Source organism: Daphnia magna, linkage group LG5 (assembly GCF_020631705.1).
Source record: "Daphnia magna isolate NIES linkage group LG5, ASM2063170v1.1, whole genome shotgun sequence".
NCBI lineage: Eukaryota > Metazoa > Arthropoda > Branchiopoda > Diplostraca > Daphniidae > Daphnia > Daphnia magna.
In genome coordinates this window covers 7,871,355-7,891,669 of record NC_059186.1, presented here as the reverse complement: position 1 = coordinate 7,891,669, position 20,315 = coordinate 7,871,355, and the positions used below count along the sequence as shown (strand labels likewise).

The 20,315-nt window shown below is 43.2% G+C and overlaps 4 protein-coding genes across 8 annotated transcripts; 1 reads left to right on the top strand and 3 right to left on the bottom strand.

Moving 5' to 3' along the window:
* Positions 1–387: 387 nt before the first annotated feature.
* Positions 388–20,306, bottom strand: LOC116936041 (thiamine transporter 1). 3 transcript variants are annotated; one of them, XM_045173529.1, is made up of 9 exons: positions 20,302–20,306; positions 6,760–6,767; positions 2,293–2,439; positions 2,057–2,227; positions 1,513–1,991; positions 1,290–1,420; positions 1,033–1,225; positions 829–970; positions 388–775 (listed from the first exon to the last, which is right to left on the bottom strand). In XM_045173529.1, exons 3-9 carry the CDS (start codon positions 2,416–2,418, stop codon positions 671–673), a joined length of 1,347 nt encoding a protein of 448 aa, XP_045029464.1. In that variant the 5' UTR covers positions 2,419–2,439; positions 6,760–6,767; positions 20,302–20,306; the 3' UTR covers positions 388–670. The 3 variants fall into 3 exon arrangements, with proteins under 3 accessions (XP_045029464.1, XP_032799148.2, XP_045029463.1); XM_032943257.2 differs by lacking the exons at positions 6,760–6,767; positions 20,302–20,306 and adding an exon at positions 2,559–2,712 and having other exon boundaries at positions 2,293–2,498; XM_045173528.1 differs by lacking the exons at positions 6,760–6,767; positions 20,302–20,306 and adding an exon at positions 2,559–2,699.
* Positions 2,814–11,741, bottom strand: LOC116922769 (AF4/FMR2 family member lilli). Of its 3 annotated transcripts, none has more exons than XM_045173524.1 (7): positions 10,637–11,741; positions 9,299–9,422; positions 8,148–9,224; positions 5,913–8,000; positions 5,494–5,811; positions 4,981–5,425; positions 2,814–4,881 (listed from the first exon to the last, which is right to left on the bottom strand). In XM_045173524.1, the coding sequence occupies exons 1-7, from the start codon at positions 10,651–10,653 to the stop codon at positions 4,754–4,756; spliced, it is 4,197 nt and encodes a 1,398-aa protein (XP_045029459.1). In that variant the 5' UTR covers positions 10,654–11,741; the 3' UTR covers positions 2,814–4,753. The 3 variants fall into 3 exon arrangements, with proteins under 3 accessions (XP_045029459.1, XP_032785066.2, XP_045029460.1); XM_032929175.2 differs by having other exon boundaries at positions 5,913–8,003; positions 10,637–11,740; XM_045173525.1 differs by having other exon boundaries at positions 5,913–8,003; positions 9,299–9,419; positions 10,637–11,740.
* LOC116922865 (putative oxidoreductase GLYR1 homolog) lies at positions 11,879–19,308 on the bottom strand. The gene is made up of 12 exons (XM_045173527.1): positions 19,152–19,308; positions 19,029–19,065; positions 18,827–18,915; positions 18,640–18,766; positions 18,442–18,573; positions 18,113–18,301; positions 17,796–17,969; positions 13,832–13,942; positions 13,611–13,712; positions 13,382–13,544; positions 13,115–13,294; positions 11,879–12,936 (listed from the first exon to the last, which is right to left on the bottom strand). The coding sequence occupies exons 1-12, from the start codon at positions 19,187–19,189 to the stop codon at positions 12,737–12,739; spliced, it is 1,542 nt and encodes a 513-aa protein (XP_045029462.1). The 5' UTR covers positions 19,190–19,308; the 3' UTR covers positions 11,879–12,736.
* Positions 14,991–17,752, top strand: LOC123472252 (leucine-rich repeat and immunoglobulin-like domain-containing nogo receptor-interacting protein 2). The gene is made up of 4 exons (XM_045173526.1): positions 14,991–16,489; positions 16,559–16,697; positions 16,764–16,904; positions 16,968–17,752. Exons 1-4 carry the CDS (start codon positions 15,165–15,167, stop codon positions 17,604–17,606), a joined length of 2,244 nt encoding a protein of 747 aa, XP_045029461.1. The 5' UTR covers positions 14,991–15,164; the 3' UTR covers positions 17,607–17,752.
* Positions 20,307–20,315: the final 9 nt, after the last annotated feature.

The window sequence follows — 20,315 nt, the reverse complement described above, 5'->3', positions numbered from 1 at the left end:
TTTTATGCGTATCTTCTTCAAGTAACTTTTATCATTGAATTGGCTGAGAAAAACCGTGTGTACGTCTCCTAACTACGTTTATTTGTTAACCACATCCGATTACATTTAAAAGAAACGTGAAAACTATAGTAGCGAGTGGTAGAACTGGTATCATTAAGGTGGCGATTAAAGTTTTTTAAATTTTACCCACTGCCAATGTAGGGTCCTCTGCGATTGTATAATCAAGCTTAGTCCAAAGAAATGGTTTTATCGATATACACCCATGGCACCCGTCCACGATCAAGAAGCTTTGTCTTTGCGCGCTAGAATATAGTCTTTTTTTCTTTGCCAATTGCACTAATTTAAAATACCGAAACATTTCTACAAAATTTTACTATCAACCTCAAACAGATTCCAAATTTTTTTATTACAGAGGATTTTTTTTTTCAAAAGGCAGATCTCCATAATCTGACGTTTAATTGAGACGGATACTGTAATGTTGAGTTGTTTGTTTTACTCACTGTATATAAAAACATCACACAACTTTGGATTGTTTATTTATTGTTTTGTGCTAAAATATTAAATCTTTGTTTTGTCCTCTTTAACGACTAGAAATATTTGCACCTACTTTTTCTTTAACCGGAAAGACTATTACGTTGTGTACAGAACCCGATTATTAATTTTAATTGTCCTACGTTTCCGCACGATACCGATCACTTCGACGTCCGGCGTTATAGGCGGCCATGGAAATAAACACGACACCAAGGACAACGTAGTAACCCCCATAAACTTTAAACTATAGAATGTCATGTGTTAGATTTAATATAGAATAATGCATTCTTAGCGTACTTGATCTGGTGGGGTAAGTGCAAGTCCGGCACTGTCAGCAACAATTAAAGTAAGAATGGTCTGGAAAAAAAGGGCTAAGAAAGTATTGATTCCAAATACTAGCCCGTAACTGTCCTGTTTCAACCCTTTGGCCACCTCTGAACTATAATTGCAATAACGTCGTTATAAAACTACCAACCATGACTTGGCAGGTAAAATAAATACCTAGCAATGGTTATGAGGACACTGTAAGTTATGCAAAACGCCATATATGTGACATACGTCACCCATAGCTTATTTGACGTTCCAGCTATGTATAACATAGCACCTTCAAATAACGATATCACAGCTATTACAGGTTCGCCGTACCTGGACCAATTGACGGGAGTATAGCCAATGGCCACAATTGCCAGAGCGCCTATCCACAACGTCAAAATTAAGTTATTTTAAGTTATTTAAAGTTATTTGTTTATCCTTTTTACTCAAAAGAGTATGCAGGGCTTCTACAGCGCCATTGTAGATATTGGTTGCTCCCGAAGAGTAAGCCACTGTTTCCCACAGGGGCTGGATATAGTTCAGTACTTGAAAGTAACCGCACATCGCAAAGGCCCACCTAAAGCGAGATGAAAAAAAAAGTAAATAAAACAATTGAGAATGAGAATACTATTAATCTTCACCAAGGAATCATTCGTAAATAAATCATACCAAAGAGACCACTTTAGCATGTACGCATTTGAAAATGAAGCCTTGAAATCAATCCAAAGGAGTCGATAGACCGACGTCAATGTCCATTCGGGTTCCGAATCACTATCTTCAGTTGTAATCTGATGAACATCCTTTATATCGGGCGTTCGTTGGCTATTGAGATCATCCTGCACTTTGTCGTTTTCTCTTGGCTTCCCACGATGGAAGTAGATAGATTGAGACACACTGGGTAGAAAACATGCGACAACAGTTGCCGCCGAAACAAAAGCCAGGGATATAAAGTTCAGGGTATAATAGTCACATAGTCCAGTAGCAACCAGCACCTGACCCAATATACCTGCAACACATCTACCTGTCAATAAGGCAGCTTGGGTGTAAGCAGTGACCACCTGAAACTTGGACAGAGGTACTTGAGCATAAATATAGGTGTTGTATGCAATTTGGGTTGCTGTGGCTGCAGCATACAAAAACTCCACTCCCTGGTTTTACACATATTAACAATAAAATGTTTATAGATTTTTGATGTTGTAAAAGTAAAGCATACCTGCATTGCTGCTACACCTTGACCCCAGATGAGGACACACCAAGTCATGATATAGCATATTCCTTCAAACACAATTACAGGTTTGTACAATAAAAAATCAGTGACGAGGAATACTACAACCAGAAGTGCGAGGTAAGAATATGTCCAGACTGGAAAGATTTCCGAATAAACCTAATAGCAAAACATTATGAACATTTTACATTAATACAGCAAAAATAGTGGCAGAAAAAGTTCACCTGATCTGTAGTTAGGTTTTTCCATGGTCCAACAAGATACTGTGTTAAAAAAGGTTCTGAGGGCCTAAGCTCCTTCAACACACCAAAGAGGCACAGCAGCAAACAAATTTTAAACCACTTCTCCATGGCGCTCTCTAGAAATGACGACTATGATGCAAGAACGTTGATTGGATACTAGCGTTGTTTTACATGCAGATTCGAAGCAACTGAACCCGAACCATCAGGGATAAGATTGTGAGATCAATCAAAATGAATAATACTCCTACCTCAAGATATCATAGACCAAACTGTCAAAAACGGAGAAACTGTAGGAACCTTGAGCTGGACAGATACATCATTCTGCCTATGCAAAGTTTGGACTTTTTGAACTTCTCTTTTTTCTTCTCTTCAGATGATCACTTTCTTACGTCACGCGGAAATTCTTCGTCTGCAAAGCCATCTATTGTCATGAAAAGCCACTTCTGGATTTCTCAATAATAACACAAGAATATATAATACAAGAAATGGTAGCCGAGCAAATGTTTGCGTAAATAACGAGCACATGTTTTCTATTAGTGTCCAATCGTATAATGAGTACACAGAAGTATAAAGGGGCGGGGCGAAATCGGAGGGGAGGGGATACTTCAAAGTAGGCAGGAGAATATATAGCGGGCGGGACCAAAGGCCACCACCACAATGCACACACACATGAAAGCATTGTACTCTCGTATTCATTTCATTGAATCTCAACCACAATTTCATTTTTTCTTCTTGGCTCTCAATCCACGTTACTTGATTTGAATAGAGGTTATTATAACGAACAGAAAAAGGAAATGCCACTATTGTTTTCACACACACACACGCACACGTCAATGGTAAATTATATCTTCGTTTAGCTCTATGATATAATGCATATTACATAAGGGGGGAGGCGTGCGTACAAAATATTACTTGCTTCTTTTTTTCCACTTCCCTCGCCATTCGTGTCATATATAACGCGTTCGTGTATGTGTTGTATGTGTGCAATTTGCGTATTAACAAAGATTTTTTTTTCTTTTTCCCTCGTCCAGTGCGATGTCGGGATTTGCATTTTTTTTTTTTTTTTTTACATTTTTATTTTTTTCCTTTCAAGCCCGGGATGATGGAGGGATCATATCAACGAAACACAGGATTAAAGAGAGTTTTGTGTGTCTGTATGTGTGTGTATATAAGCCCCGTGTGAAAATAAAATCGAAAAACAAAAAACTGAGATGACGACAAAAGAGATTTGAGTCGGGGTGGACTGGGGGAAGGAGGAAAAAAAAAAAAACAAACAAACCAAATGGATGAAGGCGTATCGTTTCACGCGCAATTTACAAGGGTACTTTTTTTGACACAAGCAGCTGATTTTTCTTCCGAATGCAATTATTTGAAGTTTACATATTTACTGTAAAGAGGCCACAGAATTTTTAAACGCTTCACTGTGAACCGGGCGATTGCGGGAAACGAGAGAGAAAAAAAAAAAAAAGAATAACTCGATATTTCACAACTTGGTAATTTCATTTCGTGTGTGTTTCTTTAAAGAGGGTTTCTTTCAACGCTACTGGGCCTTCACGCGTGATCGTTGCTCTCGAATGCCAAAGACACAAATAAGCTCATCCGTTTGAACTCGTGCTTCGATCCAGCGGCGATGAAAAAGGCACAACCTTTAGTTTTCGTGAACAAAAAAAAAAATCTCCCTCTTCGCGTCTGCTGATCGCATTTGGGAAGTCGACGCAAAAACGCACGAAAATTTGTAACAAGAATAGCAAGCTGACGAAAAGGAACCGGCCCGTCACGTGACCAAACGAAAAGAGAACAAAAAACGAAAAAAAAAAAAGGGAAAAAATTTCATTTAAGTTAAAAAAAAAAAAGTATAAACACGACCTGATTAGACCGTGCGTAATTTCTTTTCTTTGTTTTTGTTTAATTCAACGGTTTTGCACTTGGGTTCGTTTACGTGTCTCCCGACAACAAGGACAGCAAAAAGAGAGAGGAGAAAGAGATAAGGACTGTGTGTGGTGGTCACGTGAACGAGATCGGATAAGTGTTTTGTTATAACTTGATAAAGCTGTTGACACTTTTGCTTCCCTCTAGCCTTCTTTCCTTTCTTTTCTTTTTTTTCTCGTTTCAAAATGAGAGGCACTTTGGCAAGGATTTTTTTTTTTTTTCCTCCGTACGCGATCAGAGAGAAAAAGGGGAAAACAATTTCTATGCCACCTAACGAGAGGGACATTCGCTTCCTTTTTTGTTGCTTCTCCCTTTTTTTATCGGTATTGCAAACGGAAAAATGCTTTGACAATAAATACCCGGTAAGAAGGCAAACTAAGTCTAACATTTCCTTTGTGTGTGTATATCTAACGAAGATATCAGGAAAATCAAATGAAAGCGTGAGCGACCTTTTTTTTTTGTTTTGTTTTGACGAGCCTTTTCTTCTCTTTTGTAAGTTTTTCTTTTTGGCTGGCTACCGACCCGGCTGAATGTAGGCGTCACGCAGTCGTTGAACACCAGCCCGGACATAGCGGACAACATCGCGTAAGGAACTGTGAAATGTGAGCGGCCCGCATTGTCGATCCAGTTGGATAAAAAAATCTGAAGATGAAAGCATAGATTTGTTTTTGTCCCATTTTAGTTGAAGACAAGTTCCAAGTAAAAATAACCTAAAAAGGAATGAGTTGAGAATGGACGTACCTTGAGCTTGCGCTCTTTGTACTAGACTGTCACCCTGTTCCCACAGCTCGTGGCAAGTGCACAGGTAGCTGAAGTACTGGTTCTGCTTTTGCATGACGCTGTGCACGCCCAGTGGTACCGAAACACACGGACCAACATTGAGGTGATTGGGCGTCGACATGGCAAGCGGTTGATTGTTGGCCAATTGTTGGGGTCTTTGCTGCTGCTGACCAACTTGTCCACTCGTCTGGCCAGGTGCTAATTCACCACTACTGTAACCAGACGATTGGCTACCCACCGAGCCCACTGATCCCGCCGGTGACGGGGTAGGCGAAAGTGGCGAAGGCGTGCCGCTCGTCCGGTAAAGAACACCTCCACCGACACTGGCCTGGCCGTGCATATCCAAGGCGATCCCACTGCCAGAGGCTCCGCCCATTGCCGGAGAAGTCACCGCCACTGTGGTGGCCTTTAACGAGAGCAAGTGCTCATTAAAAAGAGTCATTTTCGGAGGAGGATGTTACATCGAAAGTTCACCTTGGCATGGTAGTCTCCTAGCACCTTGGAGAACTCTTTGACCTCGTGTCGACGCATTTTGAACAGTTTGAGGTAGAGCAACGCCTGACAGCGCAACGACAGAATTTGTAGCTTGGCGTCAATGTTGGCCGATTGGGTGCCGGCCTGAGGTTGATGCCGAAACTTTGACGAAATGTAACGGATCAGATTGAGCGTGTCCTTGTACATGGTAAAAGCTGCTTTCTCCGTCATCCTGTCGTGCTCCATGGCGTTTCCAGTCAGGATGAAAAACAACACCGCCTCCAAATACTGTACTGCTTGAAGAGTCCGGTCCGTTTGCTGTTCCACGATAGTAAAACAACAACAACAACAAAAACACATCAACATCAACACCCGAAACGGAAAGAGATGAAATAAACATTTAGATCATTTAATTTTACCTGTTTGTCGGCCGCGTGTTTAAGTGCTTTAGCCTCACTCAGGAAATGATTGTGATCACGATCTTCATGTTCCAGCTGATGGGCCGGTGGTTCCTCGAAATAGCTGAAATAGACGAGGTTGGTGCCCGGCTGCGTTTGTTGTTGGGTGCGCATCATGGGCGGTGCAGGGGATGCGTTTCTCGGATCGAACGGAGACAGGCAAGATTTGATATCAACGGACGGAATGTGGTTGGGCGTAGGAACGATCGGAGGGAGAGGGCCAGCCTCTTGCTCCGCTTCTTCAACGTTGATTTTCCGTCTGCTCTTCTTCTTTTGAGCCTTGCCCGTTTGAGTCTCCACAGCATCATCCCCTCCTTCGCCCTTCCGTTTTCGTTTGCTCTCCTTGCGATGCGATGGCGTTGCAACGACCGGTGGCGGGACAGAGACGGACGAAGTTGAACTGATGCTAGATCGTCGTTTGGAAGATTTCGATGACGACCTATTAGGCGTTGACGATTTTTCAGCCTCACGTTTAGGCACTGGAGTTCTCGTTTTGTTCTCCACCGGACGCTCAGGATTCTTCTCCTGCGTCGGCGGACGGACAGGAGCAGCCAATTTGCTTAGAGGTACTTGACACATCAAACTAGGCCGGCCGTTGACGTACGGAACAGCAGGTGCAACTTTAGCTGGTGGCGGAGGCGTCGGTGCCACCACCGCTTTGGGGCTGGCCGCCACTTCACTTACGACCTTCTTCGGTTCTAGTTTACCTTTCACACCTTTGCCACCACTGGTCGGAACGGCCGCATCGGGAGCCGCCGCACGATCCTGTCTTCCTTTAGCTCCAGTAGGTCGGTAGATTTTCATGAACAGAGCACACTTGCGATCCGAGTTGGGCTTCGAATCCATGTCCAGCTTGGGCGGGCTGTAATCTTTCTGCAAATCTTCGTCTCTCGGTCGCGGCTGACCTTTGCCACCTCCGCTGGGCATCGACCTGCAACTACTGCTGCTGCTGCTACTCGAACTGCTGCTCGAACTGCTGCTGCTGCTTCTGCGACTACTGCTCGAACTGCTCCTGCTCCTACTCCGACTGCGAGATGGGAAAAGGACCCGACTTGCCACGGCCGTCGGCGGCGTGGGCATTTTCGCGACAGCAGCCAATTTCGATGGACTTTGAGAGTGGACGTTGTTTTTGCGCGGAGTCGTCGGCGGCGTCACCGTCACCGACAGGCTGGGCTTCCTCGCCTTTAACGGAGATGGTGTGTTCTCCACATCTACTTCACTGTTGGACGGCGACGATGAGCTGCTCACCGATGACGTGGTCGTGTCCAGAATCTCGCGCGATATCGGAGCCTGGACGTTGGCAGATTGTTTCCTCGGTGCTCGACCTGGACGTTTGGAAATCTCTTTGCCCGAAGCAGGTGCAGATGCATTGACTTGTTTCTTCGGCCGACCAGGACCTCTTCGTTTAGGAGCGGCCTCCACTGGCGCAGCGGGAGCAGGCAAAGCTGGCGGGGCCGTCACGACGGGCTGTCGTGGCCGCGCTTCTGGCACTGGACGTTCGTCATCACTGCTGCTACTCTCCGAATGAGACAAACGATTCAAACTGTTTTTACTAGAAGATTGGGACTGTTTGACTCTCCGGTTGGTGGACGCTTTCGAACCAGATGAAGGCAAGTTAGGCCTGGGCGTGATATGATCCTCCGAGTCGGACATTTCCGACAGCAAAGGTTCAGGCACGATCATTTTCGACAAGGCAGAATTGAGGTCTGGCTGCTCAGAGTCGCTGTCTGAAATCATCTTGGCGACGGACGATGTTGTCGCGTTTTTGTCTCCTTTAAACAGTCCATCGTCCAGCTCAGACGCAGGAGTTGGACTATCAAATCTAAGGCCTGCCGAACTGCCAAAGAAATCATCGTCGTCATCGTCCGGACGACGAAGCGAATCGCCCAGAGTGTCTCTTCGATCCAATGAGATTTGATCAAGGCCTGACTGCGAAACGTCAGAGCCCCTCGTTGTGCCCTCAAATATGCTGCTAGGAGGATTGATGGGCAGGAACGATTTTAAGCTCCAGCTGGGAGTATTGGCCGGCTGTTGTTGCTGTGGCTGTTGCTGCTGGATTACAGTAAAAGAGGGGGACAAAAAAAAAAAAGGGGGTTAAGCTTATAACATTACATGCTAGATCAATATCGATCTTGTTGATTGGTAGATCACGCAATGGCACGAGTTCTTGGTTATCGCACAACCCTCGTTGTTTACCTGTTTAGGTGGAGAAACGTGAGGGGGTTTCGTTTCCGGCTCAACGTGTTCACCATCAGAGCTGGAATCCGAACTGGAGCCATCCGATTCCGAACTAGAATCGTCTTCGGAATCGTCAGCCTCACTCGCGGCGGCCGTAGCCGGACCAGAGAGTGGCGAACGAGGCCTTGGTGGACTGTTCATCGGTTCCATCGGACTGGAAGGCAGTGGGCTAAGAACTGGGGCAGTAGAGGTGGTGGCGGCGGCAGAGATCTTGATGGAGGATTCTGTTTCGGAGTCCGGATCGCTGTCTGAGATGCTCAAATCATCCATTAGCCCGCCGTTGGAAGGCATCCGCTTCGGCGGTTGGTGAGGGTGACCGAAATCGAAACGATCGGCTTCTTTCCGCGGAGTGGCAGCGATGGCCGTTAACGGTGTCACGGCCACCGACTTCATTTCTTTGAGGATATCATGGACATCTGGATGGCCAACGCCTTGGTCAGGCGTTGACGACGGAGGAGGATTGTTGAAGCTCAACTTTGGTGGATGAGGCCGCATATTGTTGATTGGCGGACGCTGCCTCGATGAAGAGGTAGACGACGATGATGAGGAAGAGGAGGATGACGATGAAGAAGAAGACGACGACGCACCGCTATGATATCCTCCACCAGGGCCAGGTCCAGGAGCCTTGTGTAACCCCGTCATACTACTTGTAGTATTACTATTACTGCTGGACCGGCCGGGAGGAGCTGAACTTCTTTGAGGAGCAACATGCGGTGCAGCATGCGAAGGAGGTTTCATCAAGCTACCACCTGATGAAGTGGGCCGTTGGTGAGAATGGCCCTGACCCAGGCCCGAAGACGGGGCCGGCTTGGTAGGAGTGGCGAATTCCGGCCGGCTACTACTACTACTACAGCTGTTACTGGATGGTGGTGGCGGAGTGTCGGGCGGATCATGGTGTTCCCGACTCGGTAGTGGCGTAGCTGGCTCTTGGTACACTCCAATCAAATATTTGGAATCTTCAATGATCGACGGAGCGTATCGGCCCAGTGTCTTGACAATCATCTGGTGCGTCCGGTCACCTGAAGACGGCCGGAGCTGCAATTAGGAAACACAACAATTATTATTATCTTTCGTTTTGGTAGGGATGAAAAAGACGGTGAAGAAATTACGCGAACGGGTGCGTCAAAGACGGGCATAAACGATTCCTCCGGCTCGGCCAGCATTGATGACATCTGGGCCCTGGCCTTGGCCTGGAGTTCACGATCACGTGACCGATCACCGGCATCACGACTGCTACAATGTAAAGAAAGCAAGTAAATATTAATGAATTATCCGGTGGACGACTTGATTGCAGGATAAAAGTGCAGGGCCAACAAGTTTCAGTTCCTTGTCGGCCTTGGATGATTGAAGATATGCGAAACAAACAAAAATAAAGTAACAAGTGAAACTAGCATGTACAAAACCAATATGACGGTCATCTTTTCAAGTTCTGAGAATCACAATAAAAAGGGCAAGAAGAGACTGAAGCTGTCTAGGTCTACCGCACTACGCCTGGCGGATGATATACACCGTTATTAGAGGCAACAATTCGTTCCCGTTAAGTTCAATGTCCCTTTGGGCGCGGAAAGACGACCAAATACCATAGCAATTTGGCGTGACGGCCGGAACATCTCTTTGTCGCCTATTCCAATCGAGAGGCGATTCCTTGATTGTTCACCTAACTTTCATCGATCCATAAATCCGATCAGTTGGGTAAACAACGTTAGTCACGCAAAAAACCAAAGGGGAAAATGGCGAATAAAGGATGACTACACTGTTCCAGTAGCTGGACTTGACTTTTACGGCCTTGGCCAAGCATTGAGTCGATTTAGGCCATGGACGACAATGCAAAATCCAAAGTCTCTGCACTGTTGTGTAGATGAAGACTTCCAGTCTCTACAGTTGCCTCACATGTTTCTTCATAAAGATGTAGGGGAATCTCTTGACCGTCCACTTTTAGATCATTTCAAACCCAAAGCAACCAGAAAAAGGACAAGGTTCAGTAACTAGGGGACATGGACATAAGAGAAAACACCAAATACTGTTTGGTTGATTGTGCAACACAGCCCCACCACTTTCTTTTCTCTGGATTTGGTCGAAAGTAGGGCACTCTTAAAATTTCCTGACTCTACCCTGTACCAGTAGAAAAGACAAGGACAGCTCGCACTAAAATGCAATCCAGCTACATTTGCACTTGAATCTCACAAAGGGAATTATGTGAGACGGTCAATAAGAGAATCAAATTTGCCTGCAAAAATCCCAGTCGACCTGATAAAATAACCAAGTTCCACCTGATAAGCCTGCATGTTTATACGTGGCACTGGACGTTTGTAACTTATCAGGGAGTAAACATTCACTAAAAGTGAAATGTGTAAAATCTTTGTCGAAGAGTTGATGACTAAAAGAATCACTGAAATGACACATAAACGGTGATGAATAGAACACCAATAAATAAAGTAGTTCATTACCTCAAATTATAAGACATTGTAGAGTCAAGATCATGAGTGTAAGATTAGGTCAACACCGGAAAAGAATAGAACGAACGGGAATATTCTGGGAGGCGATGTCGAATGAAGTCGAACAATAAAGAGGTAACACACTCGAAGACCGAATGTGTGCAGAAGATTGAAATTGTTTTTCTTCCTCTTTAGTCGTCGCCACAAGTTACAAAGGCTTTTTTTTCCGAGGGTCTTGTGTGTTTTGTCTTGTTTAGATATTTAAATGGCGAATCAACTGGCCCACATGAAGATCTGTCCAATCGATAGGGCTGGTAGTGCACATTTTCCACCCCGTACGTGCACGTACGTAACCAATGAAAAATGTGTGCAAGTCTCTCGGCCACAATCCGAGACGCTGTCGCGAGATGTCAGAAATCACACACACATACACACACGCACACACAATGGAGGAAGGGGAAGAGGAGGGGTAAAGTGGAGTGAATGTAACGAACACACACTAGATCTCCAATATATTCCAAAACTGATGACGAAATAGAAACACAAACAACGTTGATGTCTTCCAGTTAGTAGGTATATGTATATATACACAACACACAATAGGCAAAAGGGGGGGCCTGATGTGTCGACGAGTTAACGAAAACTTGTGAACCCTCTCACTACTCGAACTGCGCCACTGTCAGCAACGATTCCACAAAATCCCGAAAGATCGCAACTTCCGTCCAAAGGGACGCTGGAAGCCATTTGAGTCTTCATTACACTTTTTCAGATCGTTTCCTGACTATACGGGCCTTTGGTATGGGGAGAAAACGTATTTCTCTCCGTTTCTCCGTCTCACTAGCACTGTAATAGATGCTACAGGTCATGTCACTCCGCCTGCTGTGGTGTTGTGCTATTGCTGTTGGGACTTTTTTTTCGCCCACTATCCGCATACAATCCTTTTTAACCACCTTTAAACGATTAATATGGGTTTCAGTTAAAACACCAAAACATTAGCAAAACTTGGATATGGCGTCACTATTCAACGGATTTCCACTGACCAAATGGAGAAACTCAATGCCGTACTGAAATAAAAAACACAACGACACAAGATCTATTTAGTTGTCCCTTGTGCCTCTTTTTTCCGTCGGGGGTTCTCTCTTTTCACTTCTTCTGCTAGTTTTCCCAACTCTCTCTCTATGACTTCTAATAATGGGCGAAATGGCATCGCTGTGCGGGCGCCATTTTTGAAAATCAAACAGCAAAAGCCCTCTGTATTACAGTAAAAGTGTATTTGCCATTTCAAAGAAACAAAAAAAGGAGCTTTGGTTATTACCGTCAATGACAGCTCAACACTTCTCATTCATTAGGACAAAAAGGAGGTCAAAGTAAGAAGGATCAAACCAATAACTCACAATGCAAACAGAAAAAATGAAGAACCAAAAGTGAAGAAAAATTATTTTTTTCATAAAAAAAAAAAAAAAAATACCAGCTAAATTTATGTCACTACAATTGTCGGACCGAAAAAAAAAGTTCTCAGCGACAGTCAACGACGTCCGGGCTGTCAGCATGGTAACAGAGAAAACAATTTCAATTCCATCGTTAAGAAAAAGTGTTGGGTAGGTCGATCAAAATATGTTGAACACTCAATTCCAATGTGAATCGGAAATAGCATTGCTCACGTTTTCCATTTAATAAAAAGGAAGCTAAGATGAATGGGAGAACAAGATTCATGCAGACTAAAACAGATGACATTCTGCGAGTCCCGTTCTCTCATATTATAAGATTTTTTGTTTGTTTGCACGGGCGATATAATAATCTAAACGAGGATCTGATGGGAGGGAAGGAACCATGTTCCACTTGGCAAAACCACTGCTACAAAGAACAGACGATTCAGTTAGGAAAATTTTCTAAATGGAAAATTCCTTTGTTGGAATTGGCTCCAATTGTTAATTTCTTTTCAACGAACAAAAATATGGAGAGCTAAAAAAAAAAATCATCGCGACCGATTTTTTTTTTCTTTTTGCTTTGTTTTTTAGTGAAAAAAAAAAAATATGAGGTTTGTATGAGGCATGAGGCGATGCAATAAACGCTGGTGTGCTTATGGGGCTGGTATGTTGTAGTCGATGGTTTTTAAAACCGGGCCCGAATGTAGACGGCTGAAACGTCATGATCAGCATAGCCAAGACGTTTAGCGTGTTTGTAAACTTCGTTAGCAGCAGCTGACACAGGCAAAGGCTGTTCTAGCTGATCACCCATAGACAGTGACAGTTTCAAATCTTTTTGCATGTGTTGCAATGGCAAGTTGGTCGGGAAGGCTCCCTCTAGAATGGCTAAATTTGGACAGGGAAAAACAAAAAACAAATAATCAATATCTTTGACACGAGATATCCGTGATAGTTCTATGGTTTCCACGTATCGATTCAAGCATTCGGATTCAAAGTCAAATCTACGACGCAACAATTTTGACGATCCTTTAACCAAACACGAGATAAATGAATCAACTGTTACCTTTTCCCTTTTCTAGCAATAAGGGACAAGATAAGGTGGTAAGCTCGAAAATTTCCAAGACGTCTCGTTGCTGTAGACCAGCTCTATCTGCCAATGCCATTCCTTCGGCAACGCCAGCCACCGCTACGCCCATCATCAGCTGCAAGACTAGGTTCATCTTGGACGCGCTTCCTACTTCGCCTATTCCATCCAAACAGATCAATGAATAAAAAAAAACAAAAACAAACAAACAAACAAAAAAATTTAGAAATTGGTTCTCATCGTTACCGAGGAAAAAGGAATTTTTGCCCATGGCCTGAAAGCAAGATTGGCAGTCATCGAAAAGGCTTCTGTCTCCGGCAGCCAGGATGACCAATATTCCCTCTTCGGCCTGAACTTTACTCCCCTGAATTTGTGCCTCCAGATAACGACCGCCTTTCCCGGTGATAGCCTGGTAAATTGGTTAACATGTTCATCGATTATGGTTAACAACGTATGGCTTGGTAAATGTATATACCTCCGCAATGTCTTGCGATGTTTCGGCATCGATGCCCGTCATCTCAACGAACCCCTTGTCAGCTGACATTTCCTGGAGAACACCACAATTGCCAAATACCATCTATATGCCGCGCCAAGGTAAAGAAATGGTGGATGAGTAACATTGTTATAAACTAGGCTACGAGGTTAACGAGTTGGTATAAATAAACAAAGCAGGACATCAAATCAAATTATCCTTACGTCTTTTGCTACTTGAGGGTCTGAAACGCACGAAAACGTAATATCGGCCGCTGATATCACATCCGATGGAGTAAGAGCCTCCTCCGCGCCAGCTTTGACGAAATCTTGACACTATTTCAAAACACAAAAAACAAATTATGTAAATAAAATACACACTGTCCACTGTAATTTCGCTACGCTTATAGGTACTTTGCCAACATTTATTTTTAAAATCCCCCTGAAAATATTGAATCTACGAACCGCTAGATGGCGAGACGTTCGCTGGGATATACCACAACGAAAAGAAATTTTGGGCATGAGGAAGAAAGATAAGGGAAGGGAATAGAATAGGCCGAGATAAGCCAATGTTAGATAACGCACAAATGAGAAAAAGACGACCAAAACAACAAGTAGGGGAGAGCCTCAAAGGACGTTAAGCAGCCATAGTCATGTTGGCAAGTTGAACTGGAACATGTAAACGAAACCCGACGAAAGGAAAGCCGATCCCTCATCTTCACAGCAAGTTTTAACATGCTGTAGTTTGAACCGGTCCGGGGGTTTCTGTAAACCACATAACTTAGCATACTGGTTAAATAAAATGGGATATTATCGTGTTTTCAAGAATAAAAATTAGGTCAGATTGGGCGAAATTTTTGTTCGTTGTCCAAAAGAACAATTTGCTATAGGGAATACGAAAGCATGTTTTCTTTCAACTCAATCATCAGTTTTTCCTATTTCTGTTGGCGATATTGGTGCATTGAAAGTCAGACAAGGAGAAATGCGTTGTTATCAAGGCCACGGAGATGGAAGAGAGTGTAAACAGTTTCGTATTCGTATATTAAACAAAAGTTGAGGGCCAGAACTACCACGCCATTGCCGACCGACGATTTCTTTTTTAACCTAGCAAACCACGAGATGCGTTTTCTTTTATTCACAGAAAAACAAACTTCCTTTGTTATTGCACAGCGCCCCAAGCGGACACAGAATTACAAAGTAATCAAAAAATGTAACGGTCCTTTTTCGTTGACCCTTCGCAGTGTCGACAGTTTAATTTTAATAAATGCTGAAAAAATTACAATTATTTAATCAGATGCATTTTTAACGCACAACTAAAAACTCAACAATTACCAGGCTTTTAAGAAATTTCAGAAAAGCCGATGTGATTTTGTAAAACTTGAAACGTTGCATTACCCGACGCCACAGCTGATAGCAAAGAATCAGCCACATTAAGAGACCTTCGCGAGAGACTTCCAAGAAAAAACCGTTTCGAACGAGAAATGTTAATCGTGCTGCAAAAGTGATCTCCCCAACCATATACAGGTAATAGTAAAAGACATTGATTCGATTGGAAATTATGGCGCTCGGTGTAGTTGGAGCCTCCCGAATGTGTTGGAATCTGATACTAGCTTTGTCGTTGACATCTCTCACAACAGCTAATGAAGTACAATGCCCTTTACCGTGCCATTGCGAAAATGGCGAGGTAGACTGCACTCAAGCTGGTTTGAAGGTATGGCCAACTAATTTGCCTGCCAACACGACGACACTTATACTTAGTCGCAATCAGTTAAAACGAATTCCTGTCGATGGATTCTATCTTTACCCTCGACTCAAAGTGCTGGACGTTAGCAACAATCAGATAGAGCATATTGATGAGAATCTGCAACTGGATCATCTAGAAAAACTGGACTTGTCACACAATGCCATTAGAAATCTCTTGTTTTTACACGGACTTCCAAAATTACGACATTTGGATGCAAGTTACAACCAACTGAATGGATTGGAAAACAATACGTTCATTCGCTCTACCAGACTTCACTGGCTACGGATAGATAGCAATCCCATCAAAACACTGCCAGCGAGTCTATTTCGTCGTAACGAAATGGTAGGCTATCTGTCGCTGTCAAACCTAGAAGTGGAATCTTTACCACCGAGGCTGCTCGATCCACTGACTAGACTTCAACAGCTCGAAGTACGTGATAACTACCGACTGGATACTCTACGCGACGAGATCTTTCACTATCTGGGCAACAGTTTACGCCACCTAAATCTTGCCAACAATAGTTTAAGCTCACTCCCACGCTCCCTACGGCAACTGGACGTTCTACGCACTTTGAACTTGGATGGCAATCCATTCCAATGCGACTGTCAACTCTTTTGGTTCGCGAACTGGCTCGAAAAACGCTCTGCTATCGTCCCATCGAATGGCATGTTTTGTTTGGATTCGGGTTTACCCTTGGTCGAATCATTGTGGAAGATGCATTGCAGTGCAGTTCGTCTCGAAACGTCAACTTTGTTTCAAGAAGGCAACATGGGACAGGCCATTGTTTTGACGTGCAATTTTTCTGGCAATCCACAACCAAGCGTGACTTGGGTCACGCCCGACCGCACTGTTCTTCATTGGCAGTCAAAAACTCCTGCAGTTGAAGAGGAATTTGAAAGTGTGGCTCTTTTGTCACCAAGCCAGCTTCAAATTAACACTTTGAGCCGTCATACTGCCGGTGATTACGCATGCCACGCGTCGAACGCCCTATCCAACGTGACGGCTTTCATGCGCATTCACATCACTCCTAAAGGCTTTCGTCGGGTACAAATTCACAGCATTATTGCTGGATTTACATGCGTCGGCGTATTTGTTTTCGTCGCATTTTTGGTTCAAGGATTCCGCTACCTAATGGACAGGTTCGCAATACCACGCAATTAGCGCAATGTGCCTCATATAACATTATTCACTAACGTTTCTTGTTATAGATTCGGATGGTGGGAATGCTGCTACTGCTGTGGCGAGAGACTCTCACCACGGGCTAAACAAATCCGCAACTTACTAGAAGCCATCGAGCAATATAAGAGCCAACAACTGGAACGCCTCAGAGAAAATTACACCGGACAGGTACGGTGTCACGAAATGTAAACAAAACAAACATTGGCTAAATAATACTATGTGGCATACGCACAGGTCAATCGTATTCGTGAAAACTGTGTGCAACAAATGGAACGTATCCATCAAGGGTATGCTGGTCAAGTCAAATATTTACGAGGTGTGCGAGTGTACGGTACACAACAACTGACCACCATTCGAGAACAATACAATGATCAGGTAAATTCAATTATTGTGCTATAAATGTAAAACTAAATGATTCAAATTGAACCAACATTTCAGGCTAAAAAGGTGTACGACTACACCGTTGACCGTCTGCAAACAGTACAACGCAATTATGTATCGCAGAGGTCTAAAGTGCGCAAATTCAGCGCACATCAACTGATCCGTTTACGAGAAAAATATCAGTTTCAGCAGAAAACCCTCAACAAAATCATGGAAAATTTGCCCGCATTTTACTTGGATTCGTGTCGCAGTGCTGCCTGTGCACGCACCGATTCTGTCTATTTTCAAGATGTTGGAGAGGTAGACGTCAATATTGATGTAGTAGAATCCATCATTAAGCAAGGCATCCAGCTTGACTTGCCCGATGATATTTGCCTGGAAGACGAAAATCTTAACGGTATGGGGGAAGAAGAAATAGAGGGAGCCCCAGAGGAGATGGAAACAGCGGGAGGGAGACCACGAAAACGCTTTGGACACGGACGACAGTCTAGTGCTGGTAGTCTAGATCTTAGTTTTCTTTTTGCACCAATTCGCTTCCCTTCTCTTAACTGGAGACGGCGAAACACGGTGGATGAAGAAACGAAAAACGAAGGTAGCGGGACAGCTCTAGAAGTAGCAGTCGAAATTTGTCCTGTTCCAATTGAACAGGAACCCGAATGTAACACTCTACAAACCGGAACTCCAGCTGAATGTTAAACTATTTCCTCAAACACTAATTCCCTATCGATGTTTCCTTTACGTGTCTTTCTCATTTTAACTGCCCCCGTAATATGTCCATAATGCGATTTTGGATGTCTGTGATCAAGTGGCCCGTGGTATGAATAAACGGATGCATCCCGCTATCGTTTAACGGAGTATAACAATATATGTGTTTTAAAAGCATACCTTTTCTGTTGTGCGATTCCAGACGATAACCTTGTGACCCGAATTTAGGAGGTTCTTGACCATTCCTGAGCCCATAATGCCCAGACCGAGGAAGCCAAACTTGAGCGTGGACGGTTGAACGTTTTTCTCTTTGAGGGTCTGAGTCACCCTTTCGACATCCAACGGTGGAGTATCCTGTACAAATAAATATCAAGAACATTATTTATGGTCGGTTTTACATTTGTAACAAACACAAGGTATACATAAATAACATTAAAACAGGTTTAGCCACTAATACGAATTGTAGCATCACAATGTGGACCCTACAATGCCATTACCGGTCTTTGAATTGTGGCAGGTTGGTCAAGTATTCTAGAAACCAATCCGCTTTTGCGAGGAGAGGTATGGTTGGTCATAACCGAAGTGTCACTTGAGTTATCGATGGTTGTGTTGCTGCGTGGTTTTTTCCGGCTTGGAGTAGGCCCGGAATCACTCCCCGACTCGTCTGATGTCCGCCGCTTTCGTTCCTATGGCGGGAAAATCCCAAAAATGTTAATCTTATACCAACGTGACAAATTATGTATTCTTAATTGAATAATTAATAGAAAACTTAAAGAAACATATTTAATCTCAATTTCTGATACTTTATAGGAAATTATTTTTATACCTTTGGTGTTCGCTTCACTTCTCTTTTGACTTTTTTTGGGCTGTCTTTTTCCTTGGCTTCATCTTTAAGTTTGTCAAAGTCTTCGTCACTCTTTGCATCATCGGTAACAGCTTGCACCTGTTCTTCTTCTTTCTGTAACAGGTTGGTTGTGAAAATTTGATCAACAAAATTTTTATAGCTCCATTTTCTGTAACTCACAGGTGGGTTGACAATATGTTTTTCAATAGCTTGGCAAGCATCTAAAAAGGCACGGCTTTTGCACGCTTTGGTGAATTGTTCTTTGTACTCGTGATACGGCTTTATATTGAAATCCTCAATCCAAGCACTGGTAAACAGCAAGATTGTTATCATTCTTTTTTGCTCAATAATTCATTATAATGCTTACAAATTGTCTGTTCCAAAAAAAAATACACAAGATGCAGTTTTTCCTGACGGTTTGGAAATACGCTTTAAGTCCTTAGGAGGGTTGGCAATCTAGTACAAATCAGAGAAATATATTAAAATGTGAAAATATTCTGAAAATAAGTTGGGATGTAGAAAGAAAAAAAAAATTTATTTCAAACCGTATTTTAAGTATATAAACGTACCTTCCCGGGCCAGGGTGAGAATCCTTTCATCTTGGCCCTGTTTTCACAAAAACACAGGGAGTGGAAAATCAACCATTAATCAAATGGACGAAAAAAATTATAAGTTTATGAAAATTAACCTACCACACAAGATCGCCTAATTTTAACGCTGTTTCCGACATGTTAAACCAAGTTTTCTAACCGAACGAGGCGTAAAGTTATAACTGACTACACGCAGATGTGTGAGCGGCACACACAACAAGGAGACGCCAAAATTACAAAATTTATCGAGCGACGTTGCCAGATAGAATAAGCCGCGAAGCTTCCGCGTGAGCAGGACAGGAGCAGAGGAGCAGCCGAGCAGGCACCCAGGCAGGAGCAGAGAGCAGCCAATTCCCTCCGTCAGCGTGACTCCATCCGCTGCACTGTCTTGAGCTGTCATCTACTTCTTCGAGTTTGTTTTTTTTTCAGCTACATCGTGATCTTTAGATTAGACGATTAGAATATATTTATCACTGACAGTTACAAAAAGCTCATGAACTCTCAGCATTTTTCTAAAATAGCCAGTGGAAGCAAATGTTCGCACTGAATACTACGTTTTTGTACTAAACGTGCTTTATTATAAATTTAGAGAAAGTGTGAATACTTACTGTAAGTACTGAAAGAAATCCGACGCTCAACAGACAAAACATGTTCTTTGAAAAAAAAAAGGAAAAGAAAATTGCTACATTTGTACACGAGTTTTTTAACTTGTTTACGAAGAAAAAGTTATTGTATTAATCTGTAGATGGCAGCATACTACGAGCTATAAGTAAAAGGCGCCAATTTCCTTCGTTGAGAACCACACAGAAAAGTGCTCTTTTGAAAGCAGTCTTGTATCCCAGATTTGTATGTTAATGAAGTCGAGTGAAGTTCTTCCCAATTGTTCCACATGGATCATTCGTTATGTCCAAATATGAAATATCCTATTTTGTTATTTCAACATTTCCTAGAAGACTTGTAATTTTCCCGCTAAGCTTATTTGCGCTGGATTGAAGTAGACAAGCTGTGTACAGAATGTGTAATTTCGTTCATCTGTCCAAAATTATGTCGACGAAAGATACCATTCCGCTAAAAATTAAAAGGAAGAAAGATTTTTCGTTTTCGTCTTTTGACATTTCTGATAAGAAGCGATTTCACTTTCAGCAAAAGTGGTTCTCATTATGAATGAATGCAGTTGCCATACAGTTGAGCATGGCCCACAGACAAGGGTTTCGAACTGGTACAGGTTGTGTCCTTTTCATTGTAACATGACCGACTGAACTCGTT

Excerpts from the sequence above, each read along its gene's own strand:
- LOC116922865 (XM_045173527.1), bottom strand. The coding sequence starts at position 19,189 with ATGTCGGAAACAGCGTTAAAATTAGGCGATCTTGTGTG. Across the intron at positions 18,767-18,826 it reads TTTTTTGGAACAGACAATTT|TGCTTGGATTGAGGATTTCA; the intron begins GTAAGCATTATA and ends GCTGTTTACCAG. Across the intron at positions 13,545-13,610 it reads CATCGCAAGACATTGCGGAG|GCTATCACCGGGAAAGGCGG; the intron begins GTATATACATTT and ends CCAATTTACCAG.
- LOC123472252 (XM_045173526.1), top strand. The coding sequence starts at position 15,165 with ATGGCGCTCGGTGTAGTTGGAGCCTCCCGAATGTGTTGGAATCTGATA. Across the intron at positions 16,490-16,558 it reads TTCCGCTACCTAATGGACAG|ATTCGGATGGTGGGAATGCT; the intron begins GTTCGCAATACC and ends TTCTTGTTATAG. Across the intron at positions 16,905-16,967 it reads GAGAACAATACAATGATCAG|GCTAAAAAGGTGTACGACTA; the intron begins GTAAATTCAATT and ends CCAACATTTCAG.
- LOC116936041 (XM_045173529.1), bottom strand. The coding sequence starts at position 2,418 with ATGGAGAAGTGGTTTAAAATTTGTTTGCTGCTGTGCCTCTTTGGTGTG. Across the intron at positions 2,228-2,292 it reads AAAACCTAACTACAGATCAG|GTTTATTCGGAAATCTTTCC; the intron begins GTGAACTTTTTC and ends TTTTGCTATTAG. Across the intron at positions 1,992-2,056 it reads AAGGTGTAGCAGCAATGCAG|GGAGTGGAGTTTTTGTATGC; the intron begins GTATGCTTTACT and ends GTGTAAAACCAG.
- LOC116922769 (XM_032929175.2), bottom strand. Across the intron at positions 9,225-9,298 it reads TCTTTGACGCACCCGTTCGC|CTCCGGCCGTCTTCAGGTGA; the intron begins GTAATTTCTTCA and ends TCCTAATTGCAG. Across the intron at positions 5,812-5,912 it reads AACACGCGGCCGACAAACAG|CAAACGGACCGGACTCTTCA; the intron begins GTAAAATTAAAT and ends ATCGTGGAACAG.